The sequence below is a fragment of the Mastomys coucha genome, unplaced genomic scaffold (genome assembly GCF_008632895.1).
Source record: "Mastomys coucha isolate ucsf_1 unplaced genomic scaffold, UCSF_Mcou_1 pScaffold5, whole genome shotgun sequence".
NCBI lineage: Eukaryota > Metazoa > Chordata > Mammalia > Rodentia > Muridae > Mastomys > Mastomys coucha.
In genome coordinates, this window is record NW_022196911.1 from 23,733,112 (window position 1) to 23,746,984 (window position 13,873).

At 50.6% G+C, this 13,873-nt stretch overlaps 1 protein-coding gene across 1 annotated transcript in view; it reads right to left on the minus strand.

Annotated features, from left to right (window-relative positions):
* Window positions 1-919: 919 nt before the first annotated feature.
* The window catches only part of Kctd5 (potassium channel tetramerization domain containing 5), a 25,477-nt gene continuing 12,523 nt past the window's right edge, over window positions 920-13,873 (minus strand). Inside the window, exons 2-6 of the mRNA XM_031353222.1 lie at window positions 13,066-13,174; window positions 11,724-11,815; window positions 10,214-10,309; window positions 8,334-8,459; window positions 920-2,702 (exon numbers count right to left, since the gene is read on the minus strand). Coding sequence (XP_031209082.1) covers window positions 2,673-2,702; window positions 8,334-8,459; window positions 10,214-10,309; window positions 11,724-11,815; window positions 13,066-13,174 — 453 coding nt within the window. The 3' untranslated portion in view covers window positions 920-2,672. The remainder of the gene's footprint in view (window positions 2,703-8,333; window positions 8,460-10,213; window positions 10,310-11,723; window positions 11,816-13,065; window positions 13,175-13,873) is intronic.

Below are 13,873 nucleotides of genomic sequence, written 5' to 3' on the forward strand. Positions count from 1 at the left end.
GGAAAGGACTAGATGTCACAAACCACACACCTCTCACACCCAGCTACACATGCATATTCATATGCACATTCACCTACAGGCTCACTCAGGCAAGCCTGCCTTGCCTCAGGAGGAGCAGGCTCTGTAATTTACCCAATAGGTAACTGTCAGGTGTGGCAGCCCACACCTTTAGCCAGGAAGCAGAGGCAGGCAGATTTCTATGTGCTCGAGGCCAGCCTAATTGGAAAGCAGCATATGGGCCTTGGCTCTTTGTTCCTTGGGGCCCATGGGTACCATCCAACCAGAGGTGTAGTCCTGTTCATAAGCACCTTGGTAGATGCCCAGGCACAGGCTCTGCACACAGTCTAGTAGCTGTGGACCTACTTGGGGATGCTGTACACACTGCCTCTCCTCTCCCCACCTCTGGCTTCCCAGAATCAGCAGAACTGCCCAAGCCGTGCCCTTAGTCCCTCTCCAGACACCCTCATGGCTGGGAGGCTGTCTGAGGGTGACAACAGACTGCCTGCCTCTGTGCTAGCCTTCTGCTAAGACCTGCCACGTTCTGGGCTAGGATGCAGGTCAGCATTAGAGACCTCTCAGAGCAGAATCTCTAGACCCTCAACCCTACTTGTTTTCAGGCACTCACAGGGTACCTCACGGCCCAGCCCAGATAACTGAGCACTGTACAGGAGCCCCACCCATATCTCAGCTTGGGCCAGCGGGTCACCAACCTGGCTGGGTTGACTGCACAAGGGCACGGGGTATAAAAGGCTCAGAGGCCGCACAGCAGAGACATCCCTGTTGACTGTGGGAAGCAAGTCCTCAGGGAACCTGGAAGAGGCTTTGCTCTAGAAGCAGGAGCATATGGTCCTGGTCTACCAGGGTGCACTTCTGGATTGAGAACATTTCTCCACACACTTCAAGACATTAACAATTGCTGAACACATTCATAAATACACAATTTTATTTACTATTTCCAGGGGAAACCTAGGCATTAAACGGTAAGCTGATAAAATACGGATACCTAAAAAAGTATAAAAGTATAAATATCCCCTTAGAATTTTAGTGAATTAAGTTTTAATATCATTAAATTAAAAAAAACAGAAACAAAAAAACCCACAAGCCTATCTACTGTCAAAGTCTTAAATCAAACAATGCTAAGTGTCCAGCAACGCCCCAGAATATTCCCATGGCCAACAGCAGAGCTACTGCCCCCAGAATGCTGGAGGGGACGGGGCTGCTGAGACTCAACCAACCCCACAGTCAGGTTTTTATGAATCATTAAGCCAAACATTTAACAACATACAACAGACCTTAGGAAAGGAAGAGGTCAGTCCTAGATGCCGGAGAACTTGATTAATCAGTTACTGGCAGAGGAGAAGGAAGAGGGTCTAGGCAAGAAGTTTCCGGAAGCATTTGAAACAAGCAGTGTTAGAGGCCCTGGCCTGCACAGGGGCAGCCATAGCGGTCAGTTTGTACAGCTCCCTTGGGAAGCCAGGTGTCAAGAAGCACAGAGCTTGCTTGCTTGCTCGCTTGCTTGGGCCAAGTCTGTGGCCTGCTACAATCCCCTAACCAGCTGAGGTCTGTTTCAAGCCAGCAGGCGCAGCCTCTGCAGGAACCTTAGCAGCTCCAATGTCGTATCAAATGAACAGAGCCCATGCAGGTTGTGCAAAGTCCCAAACACTCCAGAAATACGAGAGAAGAACTGCATAGTTATACAAGGAAATGAGAGCCAGTGAGAAGGAGACATGTTTGCACTGTAAACATCCTGAATGTTCAACATGACCTGGAGTGTCAGTTCCAGAAGCCAGGTGGACAGGCCTCCCGTCCCAGCCTCCATCCCAGGCACAACAAAGGCACTGGTAGGCGCCAGCTCCCCCATGAGCCCACAGGTGAGACATATGAGGAAAAACCTCTATCTCCCATAAATGATTTAACAGATCAATCCAAAATGTAGCAACACTTTTAGGCATTTCTAAAGAGTATAAACACCGGGTGGTCTATCCACACTTTAAAAAAGGGATACAAAGTCCTCTTGCCTGGAAAATATAAATTAAGAAGCCTTGATGATCCTGGGCTAAGCTGACAGGCCAGAACAAGAGCCTGGCTCTGAAGGAGTACAGTCCAGGGGAGGTGCCCAGAAGTAGTGATAATGTGGAGGCTGCCTTTGTCAGGAGCCTCAGCCTAGGTCGAGAAATCAACCAACCATGCCTGGAGGCAGAGCAGCCTCCCTGCCTCAAGGATGTGACCTGGTGCTCAGCCAGTGATGAGCAGGCACCCAGCCCCAAAGCCACAGTGCGCTGGACAGGAGTTGCGGCTACTGCCTTCCCTCCTGGCAAGGCCCAGGCTGCTTGTTGCAGACTGTGTGTAGCACCAAGGACCCTGTCCTTCAAATCATCTTCAGGAATGCACGGGCTGGTCAGCAGCATCCTGCCTCAGTCCCACGTAGCACTCAGAAAGAACAGTGAGACCACAGAGACTGCCGACCCAGCCCTAGCTGCTCCCGGTGGGGACGACCGGCCTGACAGCTGGGCTGTCTCTCGCCACCCACATCTGAGGCAAAAAAGGACCCACACCCAGATCTCTAGAGAAATGATCAAAAGCAGGTTTCTTCTCACAGCCATGCTTTCTGCACATGGCGGTTCACTTTATCTTGGGGAAAAGAAAATCATTTCTTCAGCTGTCAGCACTCCTCACATCCTTGAGCCCCGTTCTTGCAAAATCTGAAAAATATCAAATGTAGAGTGAGCATGCAGGCTTTGACCAAGTGCCCTATTCAGAAAGCAGAGCCCAGGCTTGCTTGGCTTAGAGATCAGAGGGAACCGTCAACTGTAGGCCAGGACCTCAGCACTGACATGAGCGTCCAGGTCCCCTCACATCCACCACATAACACCAACATCCTCTCCGTTAATAAGAAGTAGGTCTGCCCCCTTTCACTGGCCCCAGCCCTCTGCTGAGCTCAGAAAACCTTCTCAAGCAAGGCCACGCCGTGGATGCCCTCTGTTTGCTAACCTGTGGCACAGCTGCCTCCTCATCCTTTGCTCCCCCTCTGGATGGAAAACTGTCCTGGCCTCCTTAACTACTATACTGCGGTCAGCTGTACATCGACCCATTTGGATGAAGTCCCTGGAGGTCTTTTTAAAACATGCTAGGGCTGACATAGGATATGACTCCAGGCAGAAAGCCTCAGAGCTGGGGAAACCTCACAGGTAGCCACTCTATAGCAGCTGTCAGAACTATGAGCAAACTTACTTTTCTGGGGCAGTAGGGAGATCTGGCTCTGGGAGATCTTGTGCCAGGGTTCTCTCAAGCTGCCCCTGCACCCACCAGCACCCTAAAAACCATGCCTGCCCCAGGACAGTCCTACTAAGAGCTGTGGAAGGTGAAATTTCCACTCTAGCACCTCAAGGAACTTCCCAGGTCTATGAGACAGTGGTGTTCCCTAGTCAGACAATGGCAAGCTCCACAAGATGAGTAATTTCTCAATTCTTCAGGACACACAGAGGTGACTCTAGGTGTCACCCTCTTACTGAACAGCCAAGATCTCGACTACCACCAACCCTGGCGCGGGTGTACCCTGGCAGAAGAGGTAAAGGGAGCAGAAGTACAAATCCTGCCTGTGACAGCAGCCCGACACACAGGCTGGGGCTCTGCAGCACAGTCTGCCTTGGACAGCGCAGACTGCACCCTGCATGCTCCTGTCTTTCTGTCTCCATAGGGAGGCAGAAAGCTTCATTCATGATCTCTGGGAGCTGGGGGCTGCTCCAGGTCTGCCTTGTGGCCACCACTATATCCTTCCCACAAGCCCAGAACCTCAGAGCTAGAGTGACCAAAGCATGTTCTGTAGAGACTCTCAGGAAGTCTGGGGCTCGGAAAGACGCCTGCCCTCTCCAGGTACTTTGAAAGTCTCCAAAGCCTGGGCACCTCCCGGCGACCTTCTTCTCCAGACAACCTGATGGCAGGTATGGCTCCCCTGAGCATCTGTCAGTCCCACCATGCTTTAGGTTGGGTCTGTCACAGCTCACACTCAAGGCAGGTCACAGTTGAGAGTCTTCTACTCAGGTGGCTGCAGAACCCCTCCAAAGGAATGCTAGAACTGAGGTGCTGAAACATAAGCCATGTACCTGATTTTAAACACTGAAAAGAGAAAAGGGGACAGAAAGTTGACCTCAGTCTGGCTTACACCCTTTTGGTCAGGTATGATGAGACACACCCAGAGCCAGCTACTGAGGAGGCTAACACAGGAAGATTGCTGCCTTTAGGGGTATGGGACCAACCCGCCTAGGCAGCAAAGCCAGACCCTATCTCTTAAATTCCATGTTTCCTTTTATCTTTTAAATGTATTTATTTATAGATAGGGTCTCACTGTGAAGCCCTGGCTGGCCTGAAACTTACATAGATTTACTTGCCTCTGCCTCCAATTACTAGGATTAAAAGTGTGTCTCATACCTTGCCCTCTTAACTTATTATTATTATTTTGTTATTATTGTTATAATTATTAATATAATCTGTATACACATGTCGCAGTGTGTGGAGTCAGATAACAACATTCAGGAACTGGTTCCACCCTTACATGGGCTCTGGGAAGTCACAGCTAGGCCACCAGGCCTGCAAGGCAAGTGACTACCCACTGAGCCAGTCCACTGGTCCTGTCTTGTTTTTTGTTTTGAGAAAGGGATTCACTAGGTAGCTTAGGCTGTTCTTGTACTCAGAGTTCTCTTATCTTAGCCTCCTAAGTATTGGGATTACAGGTGTGTATCCCTATGATGCTTCATGGTGAAGTCTCTTAAAGGGCTATATTGTAAATACACTGAGTGTCAAGAGACAAAGACTGCAGCTGCTATATATACACTTACACAAAGACTTAGAAGTAGAACTCCAGAAGGCGGGTATGATGGCACATGCATTTAATCCCAGCACTCACGAGGCAGAGGCGAAGGCAGAGAGGCAGGGGCAGAGGCAGGCAGATCTCAGTCAAGACCAGCCTTGTCTTCATAGCAAGTTTCAGGTCAGCCAGAGCTACACATAGTGAAACAATGTTTCAAAAACAAGGGTACAACCCCAAATGGAAGAAGATATAAAGTTTCAGGGCTGGAATCTGAGACCACTCCTCCCTGGATACTCGCTTCCTTGCTGACACCGTGCCAGATGACAGATGCCTGGATGGCCAGGTGTCTCCCCACACTCCCTGGGCACTGAGCTGCTGAGGGCAGCACGAGTGCTCCCAGCCTGCAGCTCCACTGTCAATGCTCATGTTCCTACGGCTAGTCTTACTCCCACTTACCCACTGGCAAGGGTCCCTACACAGAAACCAACAGGTAGAGCCCTATTGAGGTAACAAGTCACTCAGTTTCTAGCATAGATCTGTAGACTGTAAGAACAGGCTGAGAGGGCCTAGGTGGAGGAGGATGTGCGGGGTGAGGGCCTGTCTAATCCTAGTGGAGATGGGTACAAACCTGAGTCCCTGAGATGAGAACACAACCCCATGGGTTTTGACGTTTGTTGTGCCAAGGCTCAGCAAATTAGGTGAGCCTATGATCTTGTGACTGACAAAAAGGCTATCCAGAGGCTGCAGGGGGAACTGAGTTAGCACTCATACAGTTCAGCCCCAGGACACACCTGTGTTCACACCCTCAGCCCCAGGACACTCCTGTGTTCACACCCTCAGCCCCAGGACACTCCTGTGTTCACACCCTCAGCCCCAGGACACTCCTGTGTTCACACCCTCAGCCTCACATGACCCAAAGCCCCCATCTTGCATGCCCATGGCATCCCTGGAGGGATACTATGACAGAGCAGCACCCAGCAACACCAGCATTTCACCAATGACTCTACCCTTGTCCCTCCTACAGGGAAGGACCTACTGCACATACACAGGTACAACTATCAAAGTTTCTGTCAACTACATTGTGTACAGAAGCAGGGAGGAGGAGTGGAGGCAAAAGTCACCAGGGGTGATGGGGAAGGAAGACTATGGTGCTGGGCCTATTTAAAGGGCTGCAGAGCTCACCAGGACATTTATGCTTAATCTGAGTCACCCCTTGGTGCCTCGCCTCCTCTCGGCCACTCTGGTGTGAACAGCAGGAGGTCAGGAAGAAGGCAGCTGTCAGCCAGCCTGAGCAGGGCAGGCCTGCAGGAGGACTAACCAGTATATCACCCAGGGGAAAACCTTGGTGATTCCTAGGTTTGGCTGAGCTGAGCTGAATGAGCCCTGCCTGAGGGGGCCTTTGTTGTGGATCTGGCTCCATCAAAAAAGCCTACTGCTTGATAGAGGTGGGACTTTGGTCAAAAGGGCTGACGTGGACTAGCCAGGAGGGCAGATGTTAATCATTAATCAGCCCATCAATACATCATGCCTATATGAGGGGGTTCCAGAATCACACTGGGCCCAAGGACCCAGAGAGGTCCCGTCATAGGGGAGGCACTCTGTGCCACACAAGGGAAGGACTGAACCTGACCACACAGAGAGCTCCTGGCTCTTGGTCTCAGGAAACTCCTCTAGCAGCTGTACTTCTGAGACAAAAGGAGGAGGCTCTAAGCCTAAGGGCTCTTGCTGCATTCTGAGTCGGCTAGATCACAGGTCCCAGGGCTAAGGCAGGCTCCGCACTTATGGCTGGCACTAGAGGCAAGGTACTCACCTGACCTTTCCCCTCATACTCACAATTGGCTTGACTCCTCACATAAGCTATAGTCTCACGGTCCTAACAGCCCTTACTCCTACCATTCCCACTTGAAACAGAAAAGACTGTGGCAGTACATGCTCAGGGGACATCTGTGGACAGGGCTCAGTGTGAACATGGTAGCTGTTGACCATAGAGGACCCATGCCTCAAAGGGACCCAATGTTCTTGGAAGGATAGCCAAGTGTCCACGTGCTCCCAAGCTCCTCTCCTCTCCATCTGGCTCTAGGGTTCCTCATAGCTTGGGGCCCTGGAACCTACTGCTGTTAAGCACATTTGGAAACTACTAGTGCTCTACTTCAGAGCCATAATTTTTGAAGTGAGAAATAGGGAAAGAGACTTGGGGCCATGCCCAGAGCCTCCTCACAGACTGAGTCCTCTTGGCAACTGTAAAGCCATGGAGTTTGAGCTCTGATAGAGAAAGGTGGGCTCTGCTGAGTTTCATTATGAAAGTTGTAATTTAGGGGAAAAAAAGCTTTAAAAATAAATGTATGAAAGAGTCTTGGCACTGCTCACAGACAGGAACGCCCTTCTACGGTTACATAAGAGGCTCTAGAAGGTAGGTATGCCAAGCCTAAAACTTGTACATCTATGGCATGCTGTGCTGGGGCAGCATGTAGAGGAGCAGCTGTCCCCTCCTCAACCCTCTTCACCTCTCATGGTCACACAGAGGCTAAGGACAGGAACTCAGGAAGTTCTGAAGGTGTACTGTATCAGCCAATAGCAAAGATAACTGTCACATTACAATGTGGGCTAATGTGAGAACACTGCTGAGACCCAACTAATGTGGTTTCTTGGAGATTCTCTGGGGAACTCTGCCCCCCCCCCCCTTCTTAAGTCCTCACCCTGAAGATCAGGAAGGGCTAAATGGAAAGTCCTAGGGAGATGGAAGCCATTTATAGGGCCACTAACTAAGGTTCAAGTTGCCATCAAGTCTCTGGGTAAAGCTCACCATGTCTGCCCTATTCTTTTCCAAAGCCCCCTAGCTATGCTCTGGGTCTTACCATGGTCACTGTGACCTTAGATTCAGCCTAAGCAAGGCCCTTAGACTCCCAGCTCCCTCTGAGCTGACTGCAAGGCTCTACAAGCCACCACCAAATGACCCCAAGGCCCAGGAATCATCCAGTCCAGACCAACAATGTACACTGCGGGGACATGTGCATCTGTAGGCCCGAGCCCAAGCTAGAGAGCATTCAGGGGAAAGGTCACTGAATTTGGTCACTTGAGACTAATCTAAAAGTAAATGAGACAGGTTGCATCCTCACCCTTGGCTAATGCTGCTCCTAGAGGAGGGCAGGACTGAAGGACAATCCCTTTTACACATTAAAGCAAATGTGAAAGACCAATGGTGTGCAGCAGAGACAGCTGCTATGCTCTAAGGAGCTGCCCTCAACTTATGTCCCAAGACTTCCCTTGACACCTGAGGCTGTTTCCAGAGAAACAGGCTTAGACAGTTCCAGGAGTGATCCTGTCCTGTGGCTATGGAAACACGTGCTAGGAAGGCATCTCTGTCCTGACACAACAGGTGGCTTCATGTGAAGATCTTTAGCCACCAAGAGACCTCACAACTAAGAGTTTAAAGGGAACAACAAAAATCAGTGAGGCATAAAGAAGAGAAACGCTAGCCCCTGGTGCCTGCCCCGAGGACCAGGAGTGTCCGTCCTATGGCACTCACCTTGGCTTTCTCACTTGGCTCACTGGTTGTGCCATATGGAGTGTTGTGCAGCTCCTTAGAAACCACACAGAGGAACTCAGCCTGGTCTTCGTTTCCATAGTTGTAAGAGGAGCCAATGCTGACCAGCTGGAAGGGAGATACAGCCTGTGACAATGTGCAGTGGCTCAGGTGTCCCTGGCTGAATACTCAGGAGTAAGAACACGGTACAAATTGTGGAAGCTCAGGGAAATGAGAGCTAGTTTTAGCCAGAAGGTTTTTCCATAGAACTAACGGGAAGCAAAGCCCCAGTGCACTGTACTGTAGGAGCCCACAGCTGCACCCCCACGTAATTGCACAACATGCTGGGACAGGCTCTCTCTGTAGAGACTGAGCTTCTCTTGATGCTCCTGGCTTGGCCCTAGGGATGATGACAGGCTACCCTGGGCGGGCAAGAGGGGAGCAGTACACAGGTTAAGGTAGGTGAGGGAGAGCTGAAGCTAGAATTCACAAACACTACTTGAGGACCTACTGTTGGCTGTGCTTGTATCTGATGGCAGCCAGCAATACTCCTGGGGTAAGTAGGACCTCTGCAGACAAAGTCTAGTGCCCACCTGGGGCAGAGAACCCCAGACTGCGCTGGGAACAGAGGCTGACAGCACTAAAAGCCTGAAGCACTGAGTCTCTGACCCTGACAGACACTGACGGTAATATCTTGCCCTTCCGTATAGCCTCGCATGTTCTAACACACCTCATAAGCCTCCAGGTCACCAAGAATGGTACTGGGGCCAGGACCATGCTCATTCTCCAGTCATGAGTCCAAGACAAACCTCAGCACAGACATCAAGCACTTTTGTTCTTTTAAACACAAAAGAACTCCAGGGGAACCACCGAGGCCATAGCACGGATGCCAAGGGCACAGTGAGGAAGCAGGGGTGGCTCAAAGGCCACCAGCCACGGTGGTCTCTGCTTGCATCTGTACATCAGAAACAGAAGACAGAAGAGAAATCGACCACACGGGTAAGCTACTAGTCCTCTCAGCAATGCAGACAAGTAGATGGAAGGGGTGGCCCACCACATGAGACTGACTGCAGTGGTACTGGCCTGGACCAGGGAGTTGTGGGAGGTCCCACTGAGGGGAACACATAAACCTGTCCCCCAGAGACTCTGTATCCTCACCAGGCAGCTCTATTTTGACCTAATCACTGACCCCTAGGTGATCCTGGGTTGCAGTGGCCATCTCAGATGGATTGGGTTTCATCCTGGTTCTCTGAAAGTTTGTCAATTCAGCGCTAGTCCCACTTGAGGAAACAGAGTGTAGCTTACTAGCCGCATGACTCAGCCTATCTGGGTCTCAACAGAAGGAACTGATAGCACAGAGGTCCAACCATGGTGACTGCATAAGGAGCGCCTGTGCTCTGGGTCTAGGATCTTCTAGGACAACTAAGGACAAAGTCTTGAAGTTGGTATGGGAAGAGACTCTCTTCCTGCCAGAAGTCACAAGACAACAGAGCAAATGGCACTTGGCTCCAAATGAGGCGACCTAGTTCACAGATCTAGAAAGGGTGACAGCTGCTTTCCAGAGCACAGCCTTTCTTGGGCTACATGCCAGGGACATGATGGATAGGCTCCTGCCCAAGACTCTGATGTGATTCTGATAGTGTCTAGGCACAAGACACATATATACTCAGCCCATAAGACCCGCCAGGTCCCCAGGAAGACAGAGACCTGGCAGCACCTGATATGTGTGTGGGCAGGAAGCACGTAGTTCAGCTCTGAACACAGTGCTGGACATGACACACAGCATCCTCAGTGGAAGAGCTAGCATTAGGAAACCACCACAGAGTCGGAGAGAATATGGGTAATGGTCCCTGGGACCTGATGGATGAGCCCCCATTCATTACCTGCTCAAACTTCCAGCCATCTGACATGGTGGACACCATCTGTGTAAGCTCCTCCTCCTGGCACTGCAGCACACGGTATACATGCTTCACTGGCATCTAGGAGGACAAATGTACCATGAGGTCAGGCTCCATCATGCCTCAAGCAACCCTAGCCTTAGACTGTCACAAGTCAGTGTTCAAAGCACCCTGAACACATCCACACAGTCAACCTACAGCCTCAACAGCTGCTACTGCAGCTTTCTTGTTCCCCTTCAGAAATATTTCTACTTCTAAATTCCAAAATAAAATGAGTCATGTTCCTGAAATCCTCAGAGCACCTGTGGCTAGATATGAGCACACAGAAAACCTTTGTATGTTCCATGCAGGGCTACACAATCTTTTGCTCAATCTTCCCTGCCCAACAGGGATTTCCTGGGTAGTTCCGGGTAGACTGTGGTCTTGGACGTGGGATGGGAGACAGCCAAGAGACAAGTTTGCTCTTCCAGGGCCACCAATATGTACAGCACAAGTGAGGGTTGCGGCGGCTGTTGCTCAGGTGATGATTCATGTTAGTGGCACATAGGTAACAGGCGATCACCCAAGTGCACTGAGTGGCAATGGTTGTCACCTTTCTGTGAGGCCTGGCCTGCTGGGAGGCTTTCACCTCCACGATGGAGAGTGAGACTGAAGTAGTCAGATCACATGGTTCTGAGTGGGACTGGGCTAGAGGGGAAAGAAGAGGCCAACTGAGGGGAACAGGAATCTTAGGAGCTTTCTAAGGCCCTGAGGAGGAGGAGCCTCCTCCCTGCTACTAAGGCAAAGCTTAGCCACACATGCATATGCTCCATTCCCAGCAATCAGTGAGCCAGAGAGGCACGGCCTAAAGGTGTGCAGTGGGAAAGAGCCCGGGAGACAATGAAAGGGCTTTAAGTGGACCAAGCCTGGGTGTTGCCAGCATTCACTTTGTGAGCTGGGTGAGAGGGCATAACCACTCTCAAGTGCAGAGCTACCAATGCTGAGACCTTCCTCAGAGGTGGGGCACAGGGTGTGCTCACACAGCACTCACAACATACACACACATGCTGGGCAGCAGAGGCCCCTGAAGCCCAACTCCTCCCAGTGACTGCACAGATGCCCAGTATCTGTGCCACTTACCTTCCAGGTCACCGCTGCTCTCCTCTCTGCAGTGCTGGCCACAGGCCTTTGCACTTGCAGATCAGGTCTTGATATTCTCCCATCAGAGCCTCTGCTTTCCAGCATCTTCGTTCTCCCCACCAGGCCTCCCTCTCCTCCGTGCACTCATCACACAACTTCCACAGAACTGCCTATGTCCACTGACTACAGCAGACTCCCTGGTAAGGCACCAGGCGAAGGGATGTGGCCCCTTCATGGCAGATGAGGAGGAAGACAGCAAGGCCTGTGGCACCAGGATGGGGACAGGACAGTTCTGGTCCAAAGCCACACACAGAGAAGCCACACCTGCTTATACAGCAAGCCCAGAAGCTACTGGCAAATTAGTCACCCATCTCACCTGGGATGTTTTGCTGTCTCGTTCTCTAATTTTGTCCTTTACAAGTTTTATTAGTGAGGTGATATTGTAAAATTCTGCTTCCTCCAACACTCCTGAAATAGAGATTAAAAAAAAAAATGTTTTCTATTAGATCAGACCAAAGCAAATAAGTAGCTCATCCCACACCCTACCCTTAGCCTGAGGTTCTTGTGTCAGGCTTATCCTAACACCCTCACAGACCTTTCAGTTCTCAGCACTCAGCACAGGACTGAAACCGCCAGTCAGCTGATTAGACAAACTTATGGCACTGTCACTATAGGTGACACATGGAGGCAGGACACTGGGTCTCAGCCCACAGATACTGGGAAATAACTGACATATTTTCTCTGCAGCCTGGAAGGTGCCTATTTGTGCTACTGGCTCTTCCTGTTGAGAACCTGAAGATGCCAGAATAGTATGGAAGCCATAGACTCTGGCATGCGTCCCACTCACAGACACCTCACTGCCATACCCAGAGTCACTCCTAGCTGTAGGCCTTTCCCACAACCTGCTATCTAATGTCCCACATGTAGGACTCAAACTTCTCAGAAACTTAAAAGTAGATTGCAAGAGCTCTGCTTTAGGGTTTCCTCATCTGTACAGCCTTCTGCATTTCTTTAGCTTTCTCACTCCTAAAGAAAAGCTGCGCTGGACCAGGTCCACTCAGAGTAACCCAGGGCATGGTAACATGAGAGAGGTAGGAAGGTAGAGTCAGGGTATGACGAGGGAAAGGCTACCAGGCAACAACCCCAGAGCAGAGCAAGGTCTCCATATAACAATCCACACAGTACCCAATGAGACCCTAAAGAAAGAAGAGATGTGGTAGGAGTTAAGAGAAGTGCCACAATTCCACCCAGACCAATTGATACAGGAAAGGTGCCAGAACTTGCTAAGGCCTTCTTAAAATGGTTCTAGATTTTCTGAATCAAGACAAGTTAGCCTAGTACTGTGTCCTGTGCTCTGTGGCCAGACAAGAAAGAATGGTGGCCAGTGAGGAGACTACATAAAACGCCCAGGATCCCTGAGTTGATCTGGAAAGAGAGCCGGCAGGGGCTCAATACCCCACTTCCCAGACTTGCTGAAAGGGTATCCATGAGACACAGCCTCACACTGCAGAAACCGAGGCAGCTGTGAGATCTAGGAGAACCACCCACACTGCATCCAAGACACCTGAAACCGCCACACCACAAACTTTGGCCATTTGGTGCACATCTTGGCTCCTTCAGCAATATAGTCTCTTGCTGAGGCATCTTCAAGTAACCAACCAGCAGGCTTCCAGGTACCAATGCAGAGCTCCTGTACCTGTGGAAAATGGACAACTTACCTTCCTCTGCAAGGTCTTTGTTAATAACCAGCTTTCCATGTCTCAAGTAGTTCAGTACAGGTCCAAAGTAGGTGGGATCTCTGTCGATTAAATAGGCACCCGTTTCATCCTGCAAAGAACAAATGCTGTCAGTTCCTGAGTAGACATCAGTGGTTCCACAGGCAGACAAAGGCCAGACCACACAACAGCACCAGGTGTCTACACTCTGCAACTGCACATGCACCTGTCTCAGGGAACTTTCAAACATTCTCTGATTCTGTCTGCTTCCACTATGGTCTAAAGCAAGTCTCAGCTGTCATTTAGACTACCTCCCTGTGTCTACTGATCTGAGCCAACCAGGTATCCTCCAGCTCCAAAGGCCTCTGAGGAAGAGCTAGGAAGGGCTGACACACAGTTCAATCCCTCGCCCACGCCCAGCACAGGACAGGACAGCTTTTGGCACTGCCATGTAACCTAGGCTAGCTTCAGACTTGTAATCCTCCTGCTTCAGCCTCCTGGGTGCTAGGATTACAGGTGTGCACTACCATGCCCTGCTACATGGCTCAGCTTCTAAGACTCTGGAGACTCAGGTCTTGGCAACCTGCTCTCCTTGTTCCAGAGCATCTTGGAGCAGAGATCTAAGAGTAGGAGCCCAGGGCTGGAGAGGTGGCCTCAGCGGGTAAGAGCACTGACTGCTCTGCCAGAAGTCCTGAGTTCAATTCCCAGGAACCACATGGTGGCTCACAACCATCTGTAACAGAAGCCGATTCCTCTTCTGGTGTGTCTGAAGACAGCAACAGTGTACTCACATACAAATCAATAATTCTTT